This window comes from Tachyglossus aculeatus, chromosome 11 (genome assembly GCF_015852505.1).
Source record: "Tachyglossus aculeatus isolate mTacAcu1 chromosome 11, mTacAcu1.pri, whole genome shotgun sequence".
NCBI lineage: Eukaryota > Metazoa > Chordata > Mammalia > Monotremata > Tachyglossidae > Tachyglossus > Tachyglossus aculeatus.
In genome coordinates, this window is record NC_052076.1 from 52,735,635 (window position 1) to 52,757,814 (window position 22,180).

Sequence of the window (22,180 nt, forward strand, 5' to 3'; positions counted from 1 at the left end):
CAATTGGCAGAGCCGGGATCGGACTCCAAAGCCCGGGCTCTTTCCACTGAGCCCCGCCGCTCCTCAGTAGTAGAATCCAGGTCCTTCTGAGCAGTGACTCACTTGGCTATGGTTTAGCCCCAATTTCATCCTGTCAGCTGTCCCCTCTCCATCCCCCCCATCTTACCTCCTTCCCTTCCCCACAGCACCTGTCTATATGTATATATGTTTGCACATATTTATTACTCTATTTATTTTACTTGTACATATCTATTCTATTTATTTTATTTTGTTAGTATGTTTGGTTTTGTTCTCTATGTCCCCCGTTTAGACTGTGAGCCCACTGTCTCTAGATGTTGCCAACTTGTACTCCCCAAGCGCTTAGTACAGTGCTCTGCACACAGTAAGCGCTTAATAAATACGATTGATTGAATGAATGAATGTTATTATTAGTAGTAAGCATTTAATAAATGCCATTATTATTATTATTATCTCCCCCTGCCACTTTCTTGTGAGCCCACTGCTGGGTAGGGACCGTCTCTACATGTTGCCAACTTGTCCTTCCCAAGCGCTCTGCACCCAGTAAGCGCTCAATCAATACGATTGAATGAATGAATGAATATTATTATGATTAGTAAGCATTTAATAAATGCCATTCTTATTATTATTATTATCCCCCCCTTCACTTTCTTGTGAGCCCACTGTTGGGTAGGGACCATCTCTACATGCTGCCAACTTGTACTTCCCAAGCGGTTAGTCCAATGCTCTGCACACAGTAAGCGCTCAATAAATACGATTGAATGAATGAATAAATATTATTATTAGTAGTAAGCGTTTAATAAGTGCCATCATTATTATTATTATCTCCCCCTGCCACTTTCTTGTGAGCCCACTGTTGGGTAGGGACCGTCTCTACATGTTGCCAACTTGGACTTCCCAAGCGCTTAGTCCAGTGCTCTGCACACAGTAAGCGCTCAATAAATACGATTGAATGAATTAATGAATGAATATTATTATTAGTAGTAAGCGTTTAATAAATGCCATCATTATTATTATCTCCCCCTGCCACTTTCTTGTGAGCCCACTGTTGGGTAGGGACCGTCTCTATATGTTGCCAACTTGTCCTTCCCTAGCGCTTAGTCCAGTGCTCTGCACACAGCGCTCAATAAATGTGATTGATTGAATGAATGAATATTATTATTAGTAAGCGTTTAATAAATGCCATCATTATTATTATCTCCCCCTGCCACTTTCTCGTGAGCCCACTGTTGGGTAGGGACCGTCTCTACATGTTGCCAACTTGTCCTTCCCAAGCGCTCTGCACCCAGTAAGCGCTCAATAAATACGATTGAATGAATGAATGAATGAATATTCTTATGATTGGTAAGCGTTTAATAAATGCCACTTGTCAGCTGTGTGACTTCAGGCCAGTCACTTCACTTCTCTGGGCCTCAGTGACCTCATCTGTAAAATGGGGATTAAGACTGTGAGCCCCACTGTGGGACCACCTGATCACCTTGTAACCTCCCCACCGCTTAGAACAGTGATTTGCACATAGTAAGCGCTTAATAAATGTTATTATTATTATTATTATTGTTATTATTATTATCCCACCCCCCCCCCCAACCTGGGCGCCAATCCCACCATGCAACGGCCGCTCTGCAGCGATGCATCCTGGGACTTTCCTCTCGCTTGGCGCCGATTGGCCGCCCGCCGGGGGACCGGAAGTGCCGTTGCCCCGAGTCCTCCCGGCGGAGCCGCTCTAGGCCGAGGGAGCCCGGCGGGGGGCCGGAAGTGTCGCTGCCCCGAGTCCTCCCGGAGGAGCCGCTCTAGGCCGAGGGAGCCCGGCGGGGGCCGGAAGTGTCGTCGCCCCGAGTCCTCCGGGCGGAGCCTCTCTAGGCCGAGGGCGGCCGATCTCTATGGTTTCGAGGAGGCGGTCCGGCGGGCGCCATGGAGGAGGCGGCCGATTCTGAGGAGTTTTCATCGTCGGAAGAGGACGAGGACTACCTGCCCTCCGGTGAGCGCCCACACCTCCTCCTCCTTGTCCTCACCCGGGTCCGCTTACCGCTGTACTGAGCTCCCCCAAGCGCTTAGTACAGTGCTCTGCACATACTAAGCGCTCAATAGATAACATGGAGTGAATGAATCCTCCTGAGCATCCGTCCCCCTCGTCGTGGGCAGGGAATGTGTCTTTTCTATTGTATTGCACTCTCCCAAGCGTTTAGTACAGTGCTCTGCACATAGTAAGCGCTCAATAGATACTATGGAATGAATGAGTCCCCCCGAACATCCATCCCCCTCGTTGTGGGCAGGGAATTTTGTCTTTACCATTGTATTACACTCCCCCAAGCGCTTAGTACAGTGTTCTGCGCATAGTAAGCGCTCAGTAGATACTATGGAATGAGTGAATCCCCCCGAACATCCATCCCCCTCGTTGTGGGCAGGGAATGTGTCTTTACCGTTGCATTGCACTCCCCCAAGCGCTTAGTACAGTGCTCTGCGCATAGTAAGCACTCAATAGATACCACGGAATGAATGAATCCTCCCGAACATCCGTCCCCCTCGTCGTGGGCAGGGAATGTGTCTTTACCATTGTATTGCACTCCCCCAAGCGCTTAGTACAGTGCTCTGCACATAGTAAGCGCTCAATAGATACTATGGAATGAATGAGTCCCCCCGAGCATCCATCCCCCTCGTTGTGGGCAAGGAATGTGTCTTTACCATTGCATTGCACTCCCCCAAGCGCTTAGTACAGTGGCCTGCGCATAGTAAGCGCTCAATAGATACTATGGAATGAGTGAATCCCCCCGAGCATCCGTCCCCCTCGTCGTGGGCAGGGAATGTGTCTTTACCATTGTATTGCACTCTCCCAAGCGCTTAGTACAGTGCTCTGCGCATACTAAGCGCTCAGTAGATACCACGGAATGAATGAATCCTCCCGAACATCCGTCCCCCTCGTTGTGAGCAAGGAACGTGTCTTTTCTATTGTATTGCACTCCCCCAAGCTCTTAGTACAGTGCTCTGCGCATAGTAAGCGCCCAATAGATACTATGGAATGAATGAATCCCCCCGAGCATTCGTCCCCCTCGTCGTGGACAGGGAATGTGTCTTTGCCATTGTATTGCACTCCCCCAAGCGCTTAGTACAGTGCTCTGCACATACTAAGCGCTCAATAGATACCACGGAATGAATAAATCCTCCCGAACATCCGTCCCCCTCGTTGTGGGCAGGGAATGTGTCTTTTCTATTGCATTGCACTCTCCCAAGCGTTTAGTACAGTGCTCTTCACATAGTAAGCGCTCAATAGATACTATGGAATGAGTGAATCCTCCCGAGCATCCGTCCCCCTCGTCGTGGACAGGGAATGTGTCTTTACCATTGTATTGCACTCTCCCAAGCGCTTAGTACAGTGCTCTGCACATAGTAAGCGCTCAATAGATACTACGGAATGAATGAATCCCCCCGAACATCCGTCCCCCTCGTTGTGGGCAGGGAATATGTCTTTACAGTTGTATTGCACTCCCCCAAGCGCTTAGTACAGTGCTCTGCGCATAGTAAGCGTTCAGTAGATGCTATCGAACGAATGAATCCCCCCGAGCATCCGTCCCCCTCGTTGTGGGCAGGGAATGTGTCTTTGCCATTGTATTGCACTCTCCCAAGCGCTTAGTACAATGCTTTGCACATACTAAGCGCTCAATAGATACCATGGAATGAATGAATCCCCCCGAACATCCATCCCCCTCGTTGTGGACAGGGAAGGTGTCTTTATCATTGTATTGCACTCTCCCAAGCGCTTAGTACAGTGCTCTGCGCATACTAAGCGCTCAATAGATACTACCGAATGAGTGAATCCCCCCGAGCATCCGTCCCCCTCGTTGTGGGCAGGGAATGTGTCTTTACCATTGTATTGCACTCCCCCAAGCGCTTAGTACAGTGCTCTGCACCTAGTAAGCGTTCAGCAAATACTATTGAATGAATGAATCCCCCCGAGCATCCGTCCCCCTCGTTGTGGGCAGGGAATGTGTCTTTACCATTGTATTGCACTCCCCCAAGCGCTTAGTACAGTGCTCTGCACATACTAAGCACTCAATAGATACTATGGAATGAATGAAACCCCCGAACATCCGTCCCCCACGTTGTGGGCAGGGAATGTGTCTTTACCATTGTATTGCACCCCCCCAAGCGCTTAGTACAGTGCTCTGCACATAGTAAGTGCTCAATAGATATTATCAAATGAATGAATCCCCCCGAACATCCGTCCCCCTCGTTGTGGGCAGGGAATGTGTCTTTTCTATTGTATTACACCCTCCCAAGCGTTTAGCACAGTGCTCTGCGCATAGTAAGCGCTCAATAGATACTACGGAATGAATGAATCCCCCCGAGCATCCGTCCCCCTTGTTGTGGGCAGGGAATGTGTCTTTTCTATTGTATTGCACTCTTCCAAGCGCTTAGTACAGTGCTCTGCGCATAGTAAGTGCTCAGTAGATACTACGGAATGAATGAATCCTCCTGAACATCCATCCCCCTCGTTGTGGACAGGGAAGGTGTCTTTACCATTGTATTGCACTCTCCCAAGCGCTTAGTACAGTGCTCTGCGCATTGTAAGTGCTCAATAGATACTATTGAATGAATGAATCCCCTGAACATCCGTCCCCCTCGTCGTGGGCAGGGAATGTGTCTTTTCTATTGCATTGTACTCTCCCAAGCGTTTAGTACAGTGCTCTGCACATAGTAAGCGCTCAGTAGATACTATGGAATGAATGAATCCCCCCAAGCATCCGTCCCCCTCGTTGTGGGCAGGGAATGTGTCTTTACCATTGTATTGCACTCTCCCAAGCGCTTAGTACAGTGCTCTGCACCTAGTAAGTGTTCAGTAAATACTACTGAATGAATGAATCCCCCCGAGCATCTGTCTCCCCCCCCCCCCCCCGTTGTGTGCAGGGAATATGTCCTTACCATTGTATTGCACTCTCCCAAGCACTTAGTACAGTGCTCTGCACATACTAAGCGCTCAATAGTTGCCAACTTGTACTTCCCAAGCGCTTAGTACAGTGCTGTGCACACAGTAGGCTCTCACTAAATACGATTGAATGAATGAATGAATAGTAAGCGCTCAGTAGATACTATGGAATGAATGAGTCCCCCCCCCCCCCCCGAGCATCTGTCCCCCTCGTCATGGACAGGGAATGTGTCTTTATCATTGCAGTGCACTCCCCCAATCGCTTAGTACAGTGCTCTGCACATAGTAAGCGTTCAGTAAATACTATGGAATGAATGAATCCCCCCGAGCATCTGTCCCCCTCGTTGTGGGCAGGGAATGTGTCTTCTCTATTGTATTGTACTCTCCCAAGCGCTTAGTACAGTGCTCTGCACATACTAAGCACTCAATAGATACTATGGAATGAATGAATCCCCCGAGCATCCGTCCCCCTCGTTGTGGGCAGGGAATGTGTCTTTACCATTGTATTGCACCCCCCCAAGCGCTTAGTACAGTGCTCTGCACATAGTAAGCGCTCAATAGATATTATCAAATGAATGAATCCCCCCGAACATCCGTCCCCCTCGTCGTGGGCAGGGAATGTGTCTTTACCGTTGTATTGCACTCTCCCAAGCGCTTAGTACAGTGCTCTGCACATACTAAGCGCTCAATAGATACTACGGAATGAATGAAGCCTCCCGAACATCCGTCCCCCTCGTCGTGGGCAGGGAATGTGTCTTTACCGTTGTATTGCACTCCCCCAAGCGCTTAGTACAGTGCTCTGCGCATAGAAAGCGTTCAGTAAATACTATGGAATGAATGAATCCCCCCAAGCATCCGTCCCCCTCGTTGTGGGCAGGGAATGTGTCTTTACCATTGTATTGCACTCTCCCAAGTGCTTAGTACAGTGCTCTGCACATAGTAAGCGCTCAATAGATACTACGGAATGAATGAATCCCCCCGAACATCCGTCCCCCTCGATGTGGGCAGGGAATGTGTCTTTACCATTGTATTGCACTCCTCCAAGTGCTTAGTACAGTGCTCTGCACATAGCAAGCGCTCAATAAATACTATCGAATGAATGAATCCCCTGAACAGCCGTCCCCCTTGTTGTCGGCAGGGAGTGTGTCTTTTCTATTGTATTGTACTCTCCCAAGCGTTTAGTACAGTGCTCTGCACATAGTAAGCGCTCAGTAGATACTATCAAACGAATGAATCCCCCCGAGCATTCGTCGCCCCTCGTTGTGGGCAGGGAATGTGTCTTTACCATTGTATTACACTCTCCCAAGCGCTTAGTACAGTGCTCTGCACATAGTAAGCGCTCAATAGATACTATCGAATGAATGAATCCCCTGAACAGCCGTCCCCCTTGTTGTCGGCAGGGAGTGTGTCTTTTTCTATTGTATTGTACTCTCCCAAGCGTTTAGTACAGTGCTCTGCACATAGTAAGCGCTCAGTAGAAACTATCAAACAAATGAATCCCCCTGAGCATCCGTCCACCCTTGTTGTGGGCAGGGAATGTGTTTTTACCATTGTATTACACTCTCCCAAGCGCTTAGTACAGTGCTCTGCACATAGTAAGCGCTCAGTAGATACTATGGAATGAATGAATCCCCCTGAACATCCGTCCCCCTCTTTGTGGGCAGGGAATGTGTCTTTTCTAGTGTATTGCACTCTCTCAAGCGCTTAGTACAGTGCTCTGCACATAGTAAGCGCTCAATAGATACTATCGAACGAATGAATCCCTCCGAACATCCGTCCCCCTCGTTGTGGGTAGGGAATCAATCAATCAGTCGTATTTATTGAGCGCTTACTGTGTGCAGAGCACTGGACTAAGCGCTGGGGAAGTACAAGTTGGCAACATATACAGTCATCATCATCATCAATCGTATTTATTGAGCGCTTAACTGTGTGCAGAGCACTGTACTAAGCGCTTGGGAAGTCCAAGTTGGCAACATATCGAGACGGTCCCTACCCAACAGTGGGCTCACGGTCTAAAAAGTAAAGGTGATTTGCCCAAAGTTACACAGCTGGCTAGTGGTGGAGCCGGGATTCGATCCCACCACCTCCGACTCCCAAAATCATCCTTATTGATCCAACAGTCAGTGGGATTTATTGAGCACTTCCTGCTTGGACAAGTGCAGTGCAGCGGAGATGATAGACATGTTCCCTGCCCACAGTGAGCTTACAGTCCCGAGCGGGAGACAAGACATTAAAGGGAATTTCAGGTGTGTACGCCCAAGCGCTGTGGGGTTTAGGGTAGGGTGAATGTCATTGGGTAGGGACTGTCTCTATATGTTGCCATCTTGTCCTTCCCAAGCGCTCAGTACAGTGCTCTGCACACAGTAAGCGCTCAATAAATACGACTGATGAAGTACCTCAAGTAGCAACTCCATCGTTACTTTCTAGAGACTCACTGGATCCACCACTGTATTAAATCGAGCCTCAGTTTCCCAGCAGGAGGAATCGGCTTGCGATTTCTTAAAGATCCAACCGAGTCTAGATGAAAGTTAGAACCTCATTCGGCAGCTGAAAAAGGAGGAGGGTTCGCATAATAATGATGGCATTTATTAAGCGCTTACTACGTGCAAAGCACTGTTCTAAGCGCCGAGGAGGTTACGAGGTGATCAAGTTGTCCCACGGCGGGGCTCACGGTCTTCATCCCCATTTTACAGATGAGGGAACTGAGGCACAGAGAAGCGACCTGCCCAAAGTCACACGGCTGACAGTTGGCGGAGCGGGGATTCGAACCCATGACCTCTGACTCCAAAGCCAGTGCTTTTCCCACTGAGCCACGCTGCTTCCCTTCCCTTTGAAGGGAGCGGGTGACTGTAATTTAGATTTTCCTCCAAGGAGGCGTCTGCACTAAATAAATACGAATGAATGAATGAATAACATTTATATATGTATATATGTTTGAACATATTTATTACTCTATTTATTTATTTATTTATTTATTTTACTTGTACATATCTATCCTATTTATTTTATTTTGTTAGTATGTTTGGTTTTGTTCTCTGTCTCCCCCTTTTAGACTGTGAGCCCACTGTTGGGTAGGGACCGTCTCTATATGTTGCCAATTTGTACTTCCCAAGCGCTTAGTACAGTGCTCTGCACATAGTAAGCACTCAATAAATACGATTGATGATGATTTACTAAGGGCTTACTATGGGCAGAGCACTGTAATAATAATAATGATGGCATTTGTTAAGCGCTTACGATGCGCCAACCACTTTTCTAAGCACTGGGGTGGGGGGGGATACAGGGTAATGAGGTTGTCCCACGTGGGGCTCACGGTCTTAACTCCCCATTTTACAGATGAGGGAACTGAGGCGCAGAGAAGTGACTTGCCCAAAGTCACAGAGCAGACAAGTGGCAGAGGCGGGATTGGAATCCGGGACCTCGGACCCCCCAGCACTGTACTAAGCACTTGGGAGAGTGCTGTACTAAGCAGTGTGACAGAGTTGGATCTCTGAATAAGTGCTTTAACCCCCTCTTTGCTTCCAGGTGGAGAGTACAGCGAAGACGATGGGAGTGAGTTAGTGAAGGAGGATGAAGTGGACGGAGAAGAAGAGTCTGTGCCAAAAAGCCGAAAAAGAAAGCCTCAAAGCGTCCCTGCCAGGTGAGGTATCCTTGGGCTCCTTTAGGTCACTACAGTCCTAGTTCTAGGCGTTCATTCATTCATTCAATCGTATTTATTGAGCGCTTACTGTGGGCAGAGCACTGGACTAAGCGCTTGGGAAGTACAAGTTGGCAACATAATAATAATGGCATTTATTAAGCGTTTACTACGTGCAAAGCACTGTTCTAAGCGCTGAGGGAGATACAAGGCGATCAGGCTGTCCCACGTTTGGCTTACAGTCAATCCCCATTTTACAGAAGAGGGAACTGAGGCACAGAGAAGTGAAGTGTCTTGCCCAAAGTCACACAGCCGACAAGTGGTGGAGCCGGGATTTGAACCCATGACCCCCGACTCCAAAGCCCAGGCTTTTTCCACTGAGCCACGCCGCTTCTCATATAGAGGCCGTCTCCTATAGAGACCCAACAGCGGGCTCACAGTCTAGAAGGGGGAGACAGAGAACAAAAGAAAACTTATTAACAAAATAAGGCGTTGGTCGGAATCATCTTGATTCGTGGCCTGGCTGAGTAGCCCCCCGACTGTGTGACCTATCTGTAGTAGTGGCCTTCGCCAAAGTGAGATAGTAACCAAGATAATAATAATAATAATAATGATGGCATTTGTTAAGCACTTACTATGTGCAAAGCACTGTTCTCAGCGCTGGGGAGGATACAATGTGATCACGTTGTCCCACGTGGGGCTCACAGTCTTCATCCCCATTTTTACAGATGAGGTAACTGAGGCTCAGAGAAGTTAAGTGACTTGCCCAAGATCACACAGCAGACTTGTGGTGGAGCCAGGATTCGAACCCATGACCTCTGACTCCAAAGCCCGGGCTCTTTCCACCGAGCCACGCTGCTTCTCCTGAAGATCACGGACGTATTGTCAGCTCGCTGCCCGCTGTCGAGTTGAATGGAAATCCTCCGGCCTTTTGTTTGATCACCGTTCATGCCTACCCTGGTTCTGGAGAGAAGCAGCGTGGCTCAGTGGCAAGAGCCCGGGCTTTGGAGTCAGGGGTCATGGGTTCGAATCCCGGCTCCGCCACATGTCTGCTGTGTGACCTTGGGCAAGTCACTTAACTTCTCGGAGCCTTAGTTCCCTCATCCGTCAAATGGGGGTGAAGACTGTGAGCCCCACGTGGGACAACCTGATAACCTTGTATCCCCCCCCTCAGCACTTAGAACAGTGCTTTGCACATAGTAAGTGCTTAGCAAATACCAAAATTATTATTATTATTATTCTCTGTTCCTCAGTTACCTCATCTGTAAAATGAGGATGAAGACTGTGAGCCCCACGTGGGACAACCTGATCACCTTGTATCCCCCCCCCAGCGCTTAGAACAGTGCTTTGCACATAGTAAGCGCTTAACAAATGCCATCATTATTATTATTATTATTATTATAGTAAGCGCTTAACAAATGCCATTAAAAGAAATACTTTAGCTGCAAAGAGATCCTCAGCAGCAGAATAAATAATAAATAAATAAATAATAAATACATTAATAAAGCTTAATAAATGCTTTGCACATAGTAAGTGCTTAGCAAATACCAAAGTTATTATTATTATTCTTCTCTGTGCCTCAGTTACCTCATCTGTAAAATGAGGATGAAGACTGTGAGCCCCATGTGGGACAACCTGATCACCTTGTATCCCCCCCAGCGCTTAGAACAGTGCTTTGCACATAGTAAGCGCTTAATAAATGCCATCATTATTATTATTCTTATTATTATAGTAAGCGCTTAACAAATGCCATTAAAAAAAATACTTTAGCTGCAAAGAGATCCTCAGCAGCAGAATCAATAAATAATAAATAAATTAATAAAGCTTAATAAATGCTTTGCACATAGTAAGTGCTTAGCAAATACCAAAATTATTATTATTATTCTTCTCTGTGCCTCAGTTACCTCATCTGTAAAATGAGGATGGAGACTGTGAGCCCCCCGTGGGACAACCTGATCACCTTGTAACCTCCCCAGCGCTTAGAACAGTTGCTTTGCACATAGTAAGCGCTTAATAAATGCCATCATTATTATTATTATTATAGTAAGCGCTTAACAAATGCCATTAAAAAAAATACTTTAGCTGCAAAGAGATCCTCAGCAGCAGAATAAATAAATAAATAATAAATAAATTAATAAAGCTTAATAAATGCTTTGCACATAGTAAGTGCTTAGCAAATACCAAAATTCTTATTATTATTCTTCTCTGTGCCTCAGTGACCTCATCTGTAAAATGAGGATGAAGACTGTGAGCCCCCCGTGGGACAACCTGATCACCTTGTAACCTCCCCAGCGCTTAGAACAGTTGCTTTGCACGTAGTAAGCACTTAATAAATGCCATCATTATTATTATTATTATAGTAAGCGCTTAACAAATGCCATTAAAAAAATACTTTAGCTGCAAAGAGATCCTCAGCAGCAGAATAAATAAATAAATAATAAATAAATTAATAAAGCTTAATAAATGCTTTGCACATAGTAAGTGCTTAGCAAATACCAAAATTCTTATTATTATTCTTCTCTGTGCCTCAGTTACCTCATCTGTAAGATGAGGATGAAGACTGTGAACCCCCCGTGGGACAACCTGATCACCTTGTAACCTCCCCAGCGCTTAGAACAGTGCTTTGCACATAGTAAGCGCTTAATAAATGCCATCGTTATTATTATTATAGTAAGCGCTTAACAGATGCCATTAAAAAAAAATACTTTAACTGCAAAGAGATCCTCAGCAGCAGAACAGTCGGTCAGGCTGGCTAGGCAAGGGCTGAGTCCCACTGTTAGCTTTGCCTGGGGGACTTTGGCCAAAAAGCCCACTGTTGGGTAGGGACCGTCCTTATACGTTGCCAACTTGTACTTCCCAAGCGCTTAGTCCAGTGCTCTGCACACAGTAAGCGCTCAATAAGTACGATTGAACGAATGAGTAATATTTATTGAGGGCTTACTATGGGCAGAGCACTGTAATAATAATAATGATGGCATCTGTTAAGCGCTTACGATGTGCCAAGCATAAATCTGAAGGTCAGCACGAGTTGAGTGTTGCAGATCAAGTGGGGAAGTCTTCCTGTCCGTGGCTTTAATCGCTCCTTTTAGATCATCATCAATCGTATTTATTGAGCGCTTACTATGTGCAGAGCACTGTACTAAGCGCTTGGGAAGTACAAATTGGCAACATATAGTGACGGTCCCTACCCAACAGTGGGCTCAGATCCCCTGAGGACCTCTCAGCATCCCTTTTGCATGTTTGAATCCTGTTTGAATCTCTTTGAGCCTCAGCCTCCTCCTCTGTCAAACTGGGTAGGAGAGTATGGACTTCCAGATTGCTGGGAAGAAATAATTCCAATGATTTTAGCTCACGTATAAACAAAAAGGGCTCCGCAGGTGAGGCGGTTTTGGAATCCTTCCTCCTGTCCCGCAAGGCAATCGAGAGTGTTTCCTTAGCTCCTAAGGAGTGCCCACATGGTGCTGGCGGTCATTTTCGTTGGAAATGATGGATGGCGGAGTCGCCTTGGTCCGGTCGTGAAGGTTTGGGGACCGAGGACCTGCCCAGGGAAGTTGCTGGTAGCCCTGGTGGCTTGTGTTTCATCAATCGTATTTATTGAGCGCTTACTATGTGCAGAGCACTGTACTAAGTGGCTTGTGTTTGCCACTCACACTCTCTTCTCCCTTATGGGGTTTGAGCCGGGAATACAGTACTAGGGCAGACACGGTCTCTGATCCACACTGGGCTCACAGTCTAGGGGGGAGGAAGGGAGAACAACTATTCAAACCCCATTTTGCAGATGGGGAAACTGAGGCACCGAGACCTGCCCAAGGCCAATCAATCAGTCGTATTTATTGAGCGCTTACTGTGCACAGAGCACTGGACTAAGCGCTTGGGAAGTACAGGTTGGCAACATATCAGTGGAAAAAGCCCGGGCTTTGGAGTCAGAGGTCATGGGTTCAAATCCCGGCTCCACCACTTGTCAGCTGTGTGACTTTGGGCAAGTCACTTCACTTCTCTGGGCCTCAGTTCCCGCATCTGTAAAATGGGGATGAAGACTGCGAGCCCCACGTGCGACAACCTGATCACCTTGTAAATTCCCCAGCGCTTAGAAGGTGCTCTGCACATAGTAAGCGCTTAATAAATGCCATTTAAAAAAAAAAAAGTTGGCAACATATAGAGATGGTCCCTACCCAACAGTGGGCTCACAGTCTAGAAGGGGGAGGCAGAGAACAAAACAAAACATATTAACAAAATAAAATGAATAGAGTACATATGTACAAGTAAAATAAATAAATAAATAGAGTAATAAATGCGTACAGACGTATATACATATATACAGGGGCTGTGGGGAAGGGAAGGAGGTAAGGCCGGGGGGATGGAGATGGGGAGGAGGGGGAGAGGAAGGAGGGGGCTCAGTCTGGGAAGGTCATGCAGGAGGCAAATAGTGGAGCTGGGATTAGAAACGGGTCTCTTGATTCAGAAATGTGGCCAGGTTGAAATAGCTGAATAAATATCTGAATTACCCAACTCTAGGTACACATGCACAGAAGTACCGAGGACGGGAATAAAAATGCATAAATTTGAAGGTCAGCACGACTTGAGTGTTGCAAATTAAGTGGGGAAGTCTTCCTGTCCATGGCTTTAATCACTCCTTTTAGATCCTCTGAGGACTTCTCAGCATCCTTTTTGCATCATTAAAGCGTGCCTCTCTTTCAGTTTTGACACTGGGCAGGTGGGTTCAGATGGGTGATTTTGAACATTTGTCCAACGAACACACTTGGGATCTGGGACCGAAGCAGATTCCTCCTGGGCCTAAGAGATGGGACAAATGCAGGAAAAGTCACTCCGATCCAGGGTGTTCCATGTAAAGGAATGAGCAGATATTAGGCCCTAGGGTAGTGGCCTCTGAGTGCTTAATAGTAGCAATCCCTCTTCGGTAGCCTTCATTCAATCATATTTATTGAGCACTTTCTGTGTGCAAAGCACTGTGCTAAGCACTTGAGAGAGCCCAGTATAGCAATAAACAAACACATTCCCTGCTTGAGAAGCAGCGTGGCTCAGTGGAAAGAGCATGGGCTTTGGAGTCGGAGATCGTGAGTTCAAACCCCGGCTCCGCCAGTTGTCAGCTGTGTGACTTTGGGCAAGTCACTTAACTTCCCTGTGCCTCAGTTCCCTCATCTGTAAAACGGGGATTAAGACTGAGCCCCCCGGGGGACAACCTGATCACCCTGTAACCTCCCCAGCGCTTAGAACAGTGCTTTGCACACGGCGCTTAATAAATGCCATCATCATTATTATTATTACAACACACTTAGAATCGAGGGCAGCTTTTGATGCGAATGAAAGGTAAAATGGTCAGGGCGAGGATCACCCAGGTTCATTCTAGACTGTGAGCCCACTGTTGGGTAGGGACTGTCTCTATATGTTGCCAACTTGTACTTCCCAAGCGCTTAGTACAGTGCTGTGCACACAGTAAGCGCTCAATAAATACGATTGATTGATTCTAGAAAACCTCACAAAAATGCCTTCGTCGCCAGTGTCTTTTGCGGGAAAAGTGCTGTTTCCCAGTCATTTTGGGCCCCAGATTTCTGAGATTGGGGGGTGGGGAGGAGTAGGGTCCGGCATGGTTCGGTCTCCTGGTCTGAGGGAGCCCCCGGCAGTGGAGACCACCGTGAATTTGGGATGTCCCTGAGGAGAGGTGCTCAGCAGCAGGAGAAGCAGCAAGCCATACCTGAACCTGGCAGGAAACGAGGAGAGGCTGGGAATAGAAAGAATCTACCAGCTTGGGGGTGGGTGGTGGTCTCAGGGCCTGTAGGCCTGTCCTCTGCTGAACTCAACTCCCCAATATCCTCCCTCCGAGTTTGGGGGGCAGAGGGAGAAATCGATCAATCAATCAATCGTATTTATTGAGCGCTTACTATGTGCAGAGCACTGTACTAAGCGCTTAAAGGCAGTGCCACCTGATCATCCTCCTACTTAGCGAGCCCCATGTGGAACAGGGACTGTGTCTGACCTGAGTAACTTGAATCTCCTGTGCTTGATATATAGCAAGTGCTTAACACATGCCGTGGTTACTACTATTATTATCATTATTACCAGGAAACATAATGAGAAGAAGGCAGGGGCAGATGGGGACGGTACTGGATAGAATGAATTGCAATTCCTGGCCTGGTGACAGTTCCTTTTCAATGAGTCCCTCTCCAGGGCTAGGGTAATGGGACTGGTGTTATAATGTTATTAAGTGTTGGCTACTAATAACTGATATGTATTAAGCTCTTCTAGACTGTGAGCCCACTGTTGGGTAGGGACCGTCTCCATATGTTGCCAACTTGTACTTCCCAAGCGCTTCGTACAGTGCCCTGCCCACAGTAAGCGCTCAATAAATACAACTGATTGATTGATTACCGAGTGCTAAGTACTGGGATTACTGTGTGCTAAGTACTGGGATAGATTTAAGGTTATGATATCACAATCCCTGTCCCACGTGGGGCTCACAGTCTATCCCCATTTTATAGATGGGGAAACGGAGGCCCGGTGAGATTGTGACTCGCCCCAAGGCCACACATTCTACCAGGGGATGAAATCATACTCAAACCTTGGTCTCCTGCCTCCCAGTTGTCTTTTCACTAGGCTGTGCTGCCCGATTATTGTGTACAGTTGGCCAGACAGAGGCGAAACAGCACTTGAGCCTAGTATTCACCTATTCCATTCCAATTCCTTCCCCGCCATATTCCTTCTTCCAGTAGGACAAGCAGTGGGGCTTAGTGGGTAGAGCATGGGCTGGAGAGTCAGAAGGTCATGGGTTCTAATCCCAGTCCTGCCACAAATCTGCTGTGTGACCCTGGGCAAGTCACTTCACTTCTCTGGGCCTCAGTTACTTTGTAAAGTGGGGATGGAGACCGAGTCCCTTGTGGGACAGGGACTGTGTCCAACCTGACTACCTTGTGTCAGCGGCGTGGCTCAGTGGAAAGAGCCCGGGCTTTGGAGCCAGAGGTCATGGGTTCAAATCCCGGCTCTGCCAATTGTCAGCTGTGTGACTTTGGGCTTACCTCCTTCCCTTCCCCACAGCACCTGTATATATGTATATATGTTTGTACATATTTATTACTCTATTTATTTATTTTACCTGTACATATCTATTCTATTTATTTTATTTTGTTAGTATGTTTGGTTTTGTTCTCTGTCTCCCCCTTTTAGACTGTGAGCCCACTGTTGGGTAGGGACTGTCTCTATACGTTGCCAACTTGTACTTCCCAAGCGCTTAGTACAGTGCTCTGCACACAGTAAGCACTCAATAAATACGATTGATTTGGGCAAGTCACTTCACTTCTCTGGGCCTCAGTTCCCTCAGCTGTAAAATGGGGATGAAGACTGTGAGCCCCCGTGGGACAACCGGATCACCTTGTAACGTCCTCAGCGCTTAGAACAGTGCTTTGCACAGAGTAAGCGCTTAATAAATGCCATCATTATTATTATTATTACCCCAGCATTTAGAACACTGCTTGGCACATGGTAGGCACTTAACAAGTACCATAATAATAATTATTATAATGAACCTGTGAATCCGTCTCAGCTGCTACTTTCCCCTCATCATTTTCCCTTCTCATCATCATCATCATTATCAGTGGTTTTTGTGGAGCGCTTCCTATGTGCTTCTAGACTGTGAGCCCGCTGTTGGGTAGGGACCGTCTCTATATGTTGCCGACTTGTACTTCCCAAGCGCTTAGTCCAGTGCTCTGCACACAGTAAGCGCTCAATAAACACGATTGAATGAATGAATGCAGAGCACTGTACTAAGTGCTTGGGAGAGTATAGTGCAACAGAGTTGGCAATGAGCTTGCAGCCTTCTCATTTGAGTCTCTGTCCAGGGCTGGGACCTAAGTTCCAGGAGCCCATGCTGGGGTCTGTCATTCCCAAATTCACTGACAGCATTTCGTAGAAATTCAGTTTTGTCCTTTTCTGGCTGTTGGGCGTCTGTCGTAAATGCCAGGGTCCTGGATTTACGGCTTAAGATGCTAGTATGGCTGGGCTAGACCAAGAGCAAGCAATCTGGGCAGAGCTTTATTGAGGAGCAATATGGGCCAGTGAGTAGAGCACGGACTTGGAAGTCAGAAGGACCTGGCTTCTAATCCTGGCTCCTCCGCTTGTTTGCTATACCTCATCTATAAAATGAAGATTAAGACTGTGAGCCCTATGAGGGACAAACACTGCATCCAACCTGACCCGCTTTAGCTATCCCAGGGTTTAGAACAGTTCCTGGCACATAGTAAGCGCTTAGCAAATGCCATTAAGGAGAAAAAAAAAAGAAGCAGCAGAGACTGAAGTTTGTACATTTTCCCCAAATTGCTTCATTTTTCTTTTCTGTTTTCCGTCGGTATTCAGGAAGAGAAAGAAAGGTGGCCTGTCCTTAGAGGGAGAAGAGGCAGAAGGCAAAGCTGAAGAAAGCAGCAGTGCCGAGGACGAGCCTGCGGCTGAGCAGGGAAAACGGAGCAGGTCAGAGGATGAAAGGAAGAAGAAAGAAGATGCGCTGTGGGCAAGCTTCCTCAGTGACGTGGGGCCCAAGGCCAGGGAATCTCCCATCCAGGTAAGTAGAGAGCGTGATGGGATCGATGCCATTTTCAGAGCTGCTCTAGTGCGGGCAGGTGTTGCTTGAATAATTGTAATGATAATAATAATAGCAATAGTATTTGTTAAGCACTTTGTGTCGAGCGCTATTCTAAGCTCTGGGGTAGATACAAGCTAATCAGATTGAATACAGTCCCCGTCCCACACAGGGCTCAGAGTTTTCATCCCCATTTTATAGATGAGGTAACCGAGGCACAGAGACGTGAGGTGACCTCACAGTGGACACACAGTGGTGGAGCTGGGATTAGAACCCAGATCCTTCTGACCGCCAGGCTCCGTGCTCCATCCGCTGTGCCACGCTGCTTCCTTCGAGGTTGGGAGGTGCAACGGGCGGCACAAAAATCAGAGGGGCCAGACCACGGGGCAGGGAGGTAATCTTAGGACGAAAGGCGAGTGATCGCATCCCGCTTCTGGAGGGATGGCGGTCGTAGTAGTTATTCAGTGCTTCCTGTGGGTCAAGCACTGAGATGAAAGCTGGGGAAGAATTAGACTCGCCTGTGACTCTCAAGGGGCTCGGAATCTAAGACTTAAAGGGGCGGCAGGCAAGCAAGGCAAGAGAAAATGAATCCCACAAAAACGACGTAAAGGGCAGGGCTAAAAACAAACAATAGAAAACCCCAGAAGCAGTAGGGTGGTGTGGCGAGAGGAAAGAGATTGAGTCTCCTTGCGGTTTTGGGCCCAAAAGTCAGACTTGCAGCCTCGGTGACCCCCCACAGCTGTGGCCTTTCAATGCCGTGTGTTCTGTGGAGGCCGAGGGCGGCTGTCCACGCACTTTTGTGTGGGGCAGATTGGGGATGGAGGCCCCAGGATGACTTGGTAGGGTGGAGCATCGCAGATTACCTGCAAAGTAGTTGATAGGTTGGCTCAGTCCATCAGTGGTATTTATACTGTGCGCAGAGCACCGAACGAAGTGCTTGGGAGCTATCTGTTGCCAAGTTGTACTTTCCAAGCGCTTAGTACAGTGCTCTGCACACAGCGTGCAGTGAATGAATGAGAGTACAATGCAGCAGAGTTGGTAAGCAGGTTTTCTGGACACAATCAATTGTATTTATTGAGCGCTCACTGTGTGCAGAGCACTGCACTAAGCGCTTGGGAAGTACAAGTTGGCAACATATATCGTCCCTACCCAACAGTGGGCTCACGGTCTAAAAGGGGGAGACAGAGAACAAAACCAAACATACTAACAAAATAAAATAAATAGAATAGATATGTACAAGTAAAATAAATAAATAAATAGAGTAGTAAATATGTACAACCATATATACAGGTGCTGTGGGGAAGGGAAGGGACACAATGAGCTCAGAGTCTAGAGGAGGGTGAAGGCGTGGGTTGCAGCTGCTTCTATCCTTCCCGATGCCTTGGTGCCAGGCCTCGGCCTCACCCAGTGAGAAAAAAAGAATTCCTCTGTGTTCGTTAGGTCATTTTAATAATAATAATGGCATTTATTAAGCACTTACTATGTGCAAAGCACTGTTTAAGCACTGGGGAGGTTACAAGGTGATCAGTTTGTCCCATGGGGGGCTCACAGTCTTCATCCCCATTTTACCGATGAGGTAACTGAGTCCCAGAGAAGTGAAGTGACTTGCCCAAAGTCACACAGCGGACAATTGGCAGAGCCGGGATTTGAACCCATGACCTCTGACTCCAAAGCCCGGGCTCTTTCCACTGAGCCACGCTGCTTCTCTTCCCGGAGGATGCAGGCCTGTCAGCTTTGAGTAGATTTGCTGGGACAGTGCTCTGCACACAGTAAGCTCTCAATAAATACGATTGATGATGATGATGATGATGATGGGACGCCTCTGTGGCATCTCACGCTCTACTGAAACGGATTTTGCCTCCCGCCTCTGATTTCTTAGGCAGCGACGGACTCACAAGCAAAGAGCTCAAGCAAGTCCCCGGTGACCCAGAAAGAGCCGGAGAAGCCCAGAGGAAGCGAGAAGGTTACCATCACCAAGGTTTTCGATTTTGCAGGTGAAGAGGTCAGGTAAGGTGGGCCTCACTGTGGCTTGAGCTGGTTACCCCCAGAGTTTTGTGGGTTTAAATCTCTGGTAATTGTTGACGAAAATCAGGACCTTCCCGAGGTGACGCAGAGCCTGGAACCCAGTGACTGTCTCTAACAGGGTTGTAACTTTATATGTGGGTTTGGGGTAAGGAAGGTGAAAGATCTGTGGAAAGAGCACGGGCCTGCCCTGAGTTCTAATCCCAACCCTGCCAGTTGCTTATTGTGTGATCTTGGGCAAGTCAGTTCACTTTTCTGTTCATCCATTGCCTCAATTCTCCCTCCTGCTAAGACTATAAGCCCCAAGTGGGACAGGGACTGTGTCCAACCTAATTAACTTGCAAGTACCCCAGCATTTACAACAGGGTTTGACATACAATAAGCGCTTAACAAATACCATTATAAATAAGGTGTTGAATAAACAGAACTGTGAGGTGCATTGGAAAGAGGTGCACATTAATTTCGCTGGGAGATTGAGCCCCTCAGCAGCACTGCTTTCTCTGCCCTCACCTCGGCCTTCGCCCTGGGAAGAAGGGAGTTATGGAAGTTCGAGCAGGATCCAGGCAGTGACCCCAAGGGACGGTCCACATTAGAATGACCGTCGGCATTGTCCTAACTCCGTGAATCGGGTGAGGGATGGTCTCACATCTGTAGAACCTACGTGGGAGAAATAAGTGCTATTTATACTAAAATGAATAAAAACGATCGATCTGAAGAGCCGGCGCTGGAGAAGCGGGATTTATTCCATTCCATGGTCTTGTGAGTATCTCTTTGGCACTCATATGTGACACTGAACTGGTTGCTACGTAGGGTGACTTCCCAGTTAGGTTTACGAGTTGTAAGTTAATGGAAGAACTCTGAGTTTTAAGTTTTTCTCTGTCCCTTCCTAGCCGTGTTGGGTTACAGCAAAATTCACCCCCGCTTTCTTCATCTAGGAAAAGCGGTGGCCATCGAGGCCTGATTGGACAGTCTCTAAGGGGATTAATCAATCAGCCAATCAGTCATATTTATTAAGCACTTACTGTGTGCAGAGCACTGTACTAAGCGCTTGGGAAGTACAAGTTGGCAACATATAGAGACAGTCCCTACCCAACAGTGGGCTCACAGTCTAAAAATTAAGACTGTGAGCCCCACATGGCACAACCTGATCACCTTGTATCCCTCCCCAGCGCTTAGAACAGTGCTTTGCACATAGTAAGCACTTAACAAATGCCATTATTATTATTATTATTGTTATCTCAGAGATTGGATGAGGAATTCCGTCCCATTGCCATTCTCAAGCTGAAAGGTGGGAATTAGTTACCTCTGGACGGAGAGCAGGTTGCTTGGGGTTTTCTCACAATTCCCCCAGCTCAAGGTAACGCAGGGAGTCAGAAGAATAGCTTGTGTATTCCAAGTATGCACCTGCGGGCTCTGGATTTATTATTTTTTTTGATATGGTGATTTAGCAGTTTATATTTTCATCGTTGGAGAATAAAACTTGGAAATGTAAGATATTAGATGGTCCACTAGGTCCACTAGGGGGAAGCAGAACAAAAGCAGACAATCTCAATGTAAACTTAAATAATTTCTTAAGTACCAAAGTGACGTAAATGCACCTTTAGTGTAAGTCTGTGGGAAGCAAACCTTATCCTTTTTGCAATATGACTTTTCCCACGTGACATATAAACATCCAATAGGGGTGTGTTTATAACCTTTCCAGTGATTAAAAATAATTGATACAGATTGTGACACATGGGTGAATTACTGGTGCTATGAGAAACCTCTGGATTTTATGATTCCGGTTTTGTGACTTTTTTTTTCTGTTAAGGAAGTTTTCTGCCACCCCGTTCCTAATTGATTCATTATTTAATAATAATAATAATAATAATGATGGCATTTATTAATCGCTTGCTATGTGCAAAGCACTGTTCTAAGCACTGGGGAGGTTACAAGGTGATTAGGTTGTCCCACGGGGGGCTCACAGTCTTCATCCCCGTTTTCCAGATGAGGTCACTGAGGCCCAGAGAAGTTAAGTGACTTGCCCAAAGTCACACAGCTGACATTTGGCGGAGTATGTATTGAGCGCTTACTGTGTGCAGAGCACGCAGTACTGTGATTTACTAAAGAGAAGGAGGGAAGGAACCTCCCACCTACCCCCACGACTTCCATAACGTCCACGTTCAATCGAGAGAGGGTCGTCAGCACGTATGTCTTCAACAAAATTTCTAGCGACCCAGAAGGAGTGTTTGTTCAAGAAATGTGTTCGGTGCCTGAATGAAGGTTGTGAGCCAGCATGGTTTTGTTTCTGCAGGACCATGGGCAGACAACCTTCCGTCACCGTTTCTGGGGGATGGAACAGCACCTTTCCTCTTGGCTCCTCCTCAGTCCCTTTCTCCCCTTCCTCTCCTCCAGTCTGCCATTTTTTTTTGAAGCTGCCATCTCCCCCTAGTTCTGCTAAGAGAAGGAAGGGGAGGGAACTGGTGAACTGAATTAGGCCTGAGAATCTGGAAGAGTGGCAAGGCTCTTAGGGAGCGTTACCTTGAGCTGGGGGAATTGTGAGAAAACCCCAAGCAACCTGCTCTCCGTCCAGAGGTAACTGAGTAATTCCCACCTTTCAGCTCAAGAATGGCAATGGGACGGAATTCCTCACCCAATCTCTGAGATAACAATAATAATAATAATAATAATGGCATTTGTTAAGCGCTTACTATGTGCAAAGCAACACCCAGGGAGACTGTACTTTGGGGAGCACTGGCTTTAGGAAACCACACCCCCCGATCCCTGCCCAGAGTTTCTACACGTTTTTTTTTCCCAGAAAACTCGGGGGGGTTCAAAGGGGACAAACACCAGGCTGGAAGTCAGCGTGACAGAGTTAGTGGTAGAACTCTGAGCTTTAAGTTGTGCTCTGTACCTTCCTAACTGTGTGTTTTGGGACACAGAAAAATTCACCCTCGTTTTCTTCATCTTGGAAAAGTGGTGGCCATCGAGGCCTGATTGAACAACCCCTAAGATCTCA

At 47.2% G+C, this 22,180-nt stretch overlaps 1 protein-coding gene across 3 annotated transcripts in view; it reads left to right on the forward strand.

Annotated features, from left to right (window-relative positions):
• Positions 1 to 1,904: 1,904 nt before the first annotated feature.
• The window catches only part of CFDP1 (craniofacial development protein 1), a 120,660-nt gene continuing 100,384 nt past the window's right edge, over positions 1,905 to 22,180 (forward strand). For all 3 annotated transcript variants that reach the window (XM_038754528.1, XM_038754529.1, XM_038754530.1), the window contains exons 1-4: positions 1,905 to 1,996; positions 8,465 to 8,579; positions 16,941 to 17,142; positions 19,040 to 19,167. In XM_038754528.1, the coding sequence (XP_038610456.1) occupies positions 1,930 to 1,996; positions 8,465 to 8,579; positions 16,941 to 17,142; positions 19,040 to 19,167 (512 nt within the window). In that variant the 5' untranslated portion in view covers positions 1,905 to 1,929. The remainder of the gene's footprint in view (positions 1,997 to 8,464; positions 8,580 to 16,940; positions 17,143 to 19,039; positions 19,168 to 22,180) is intronic.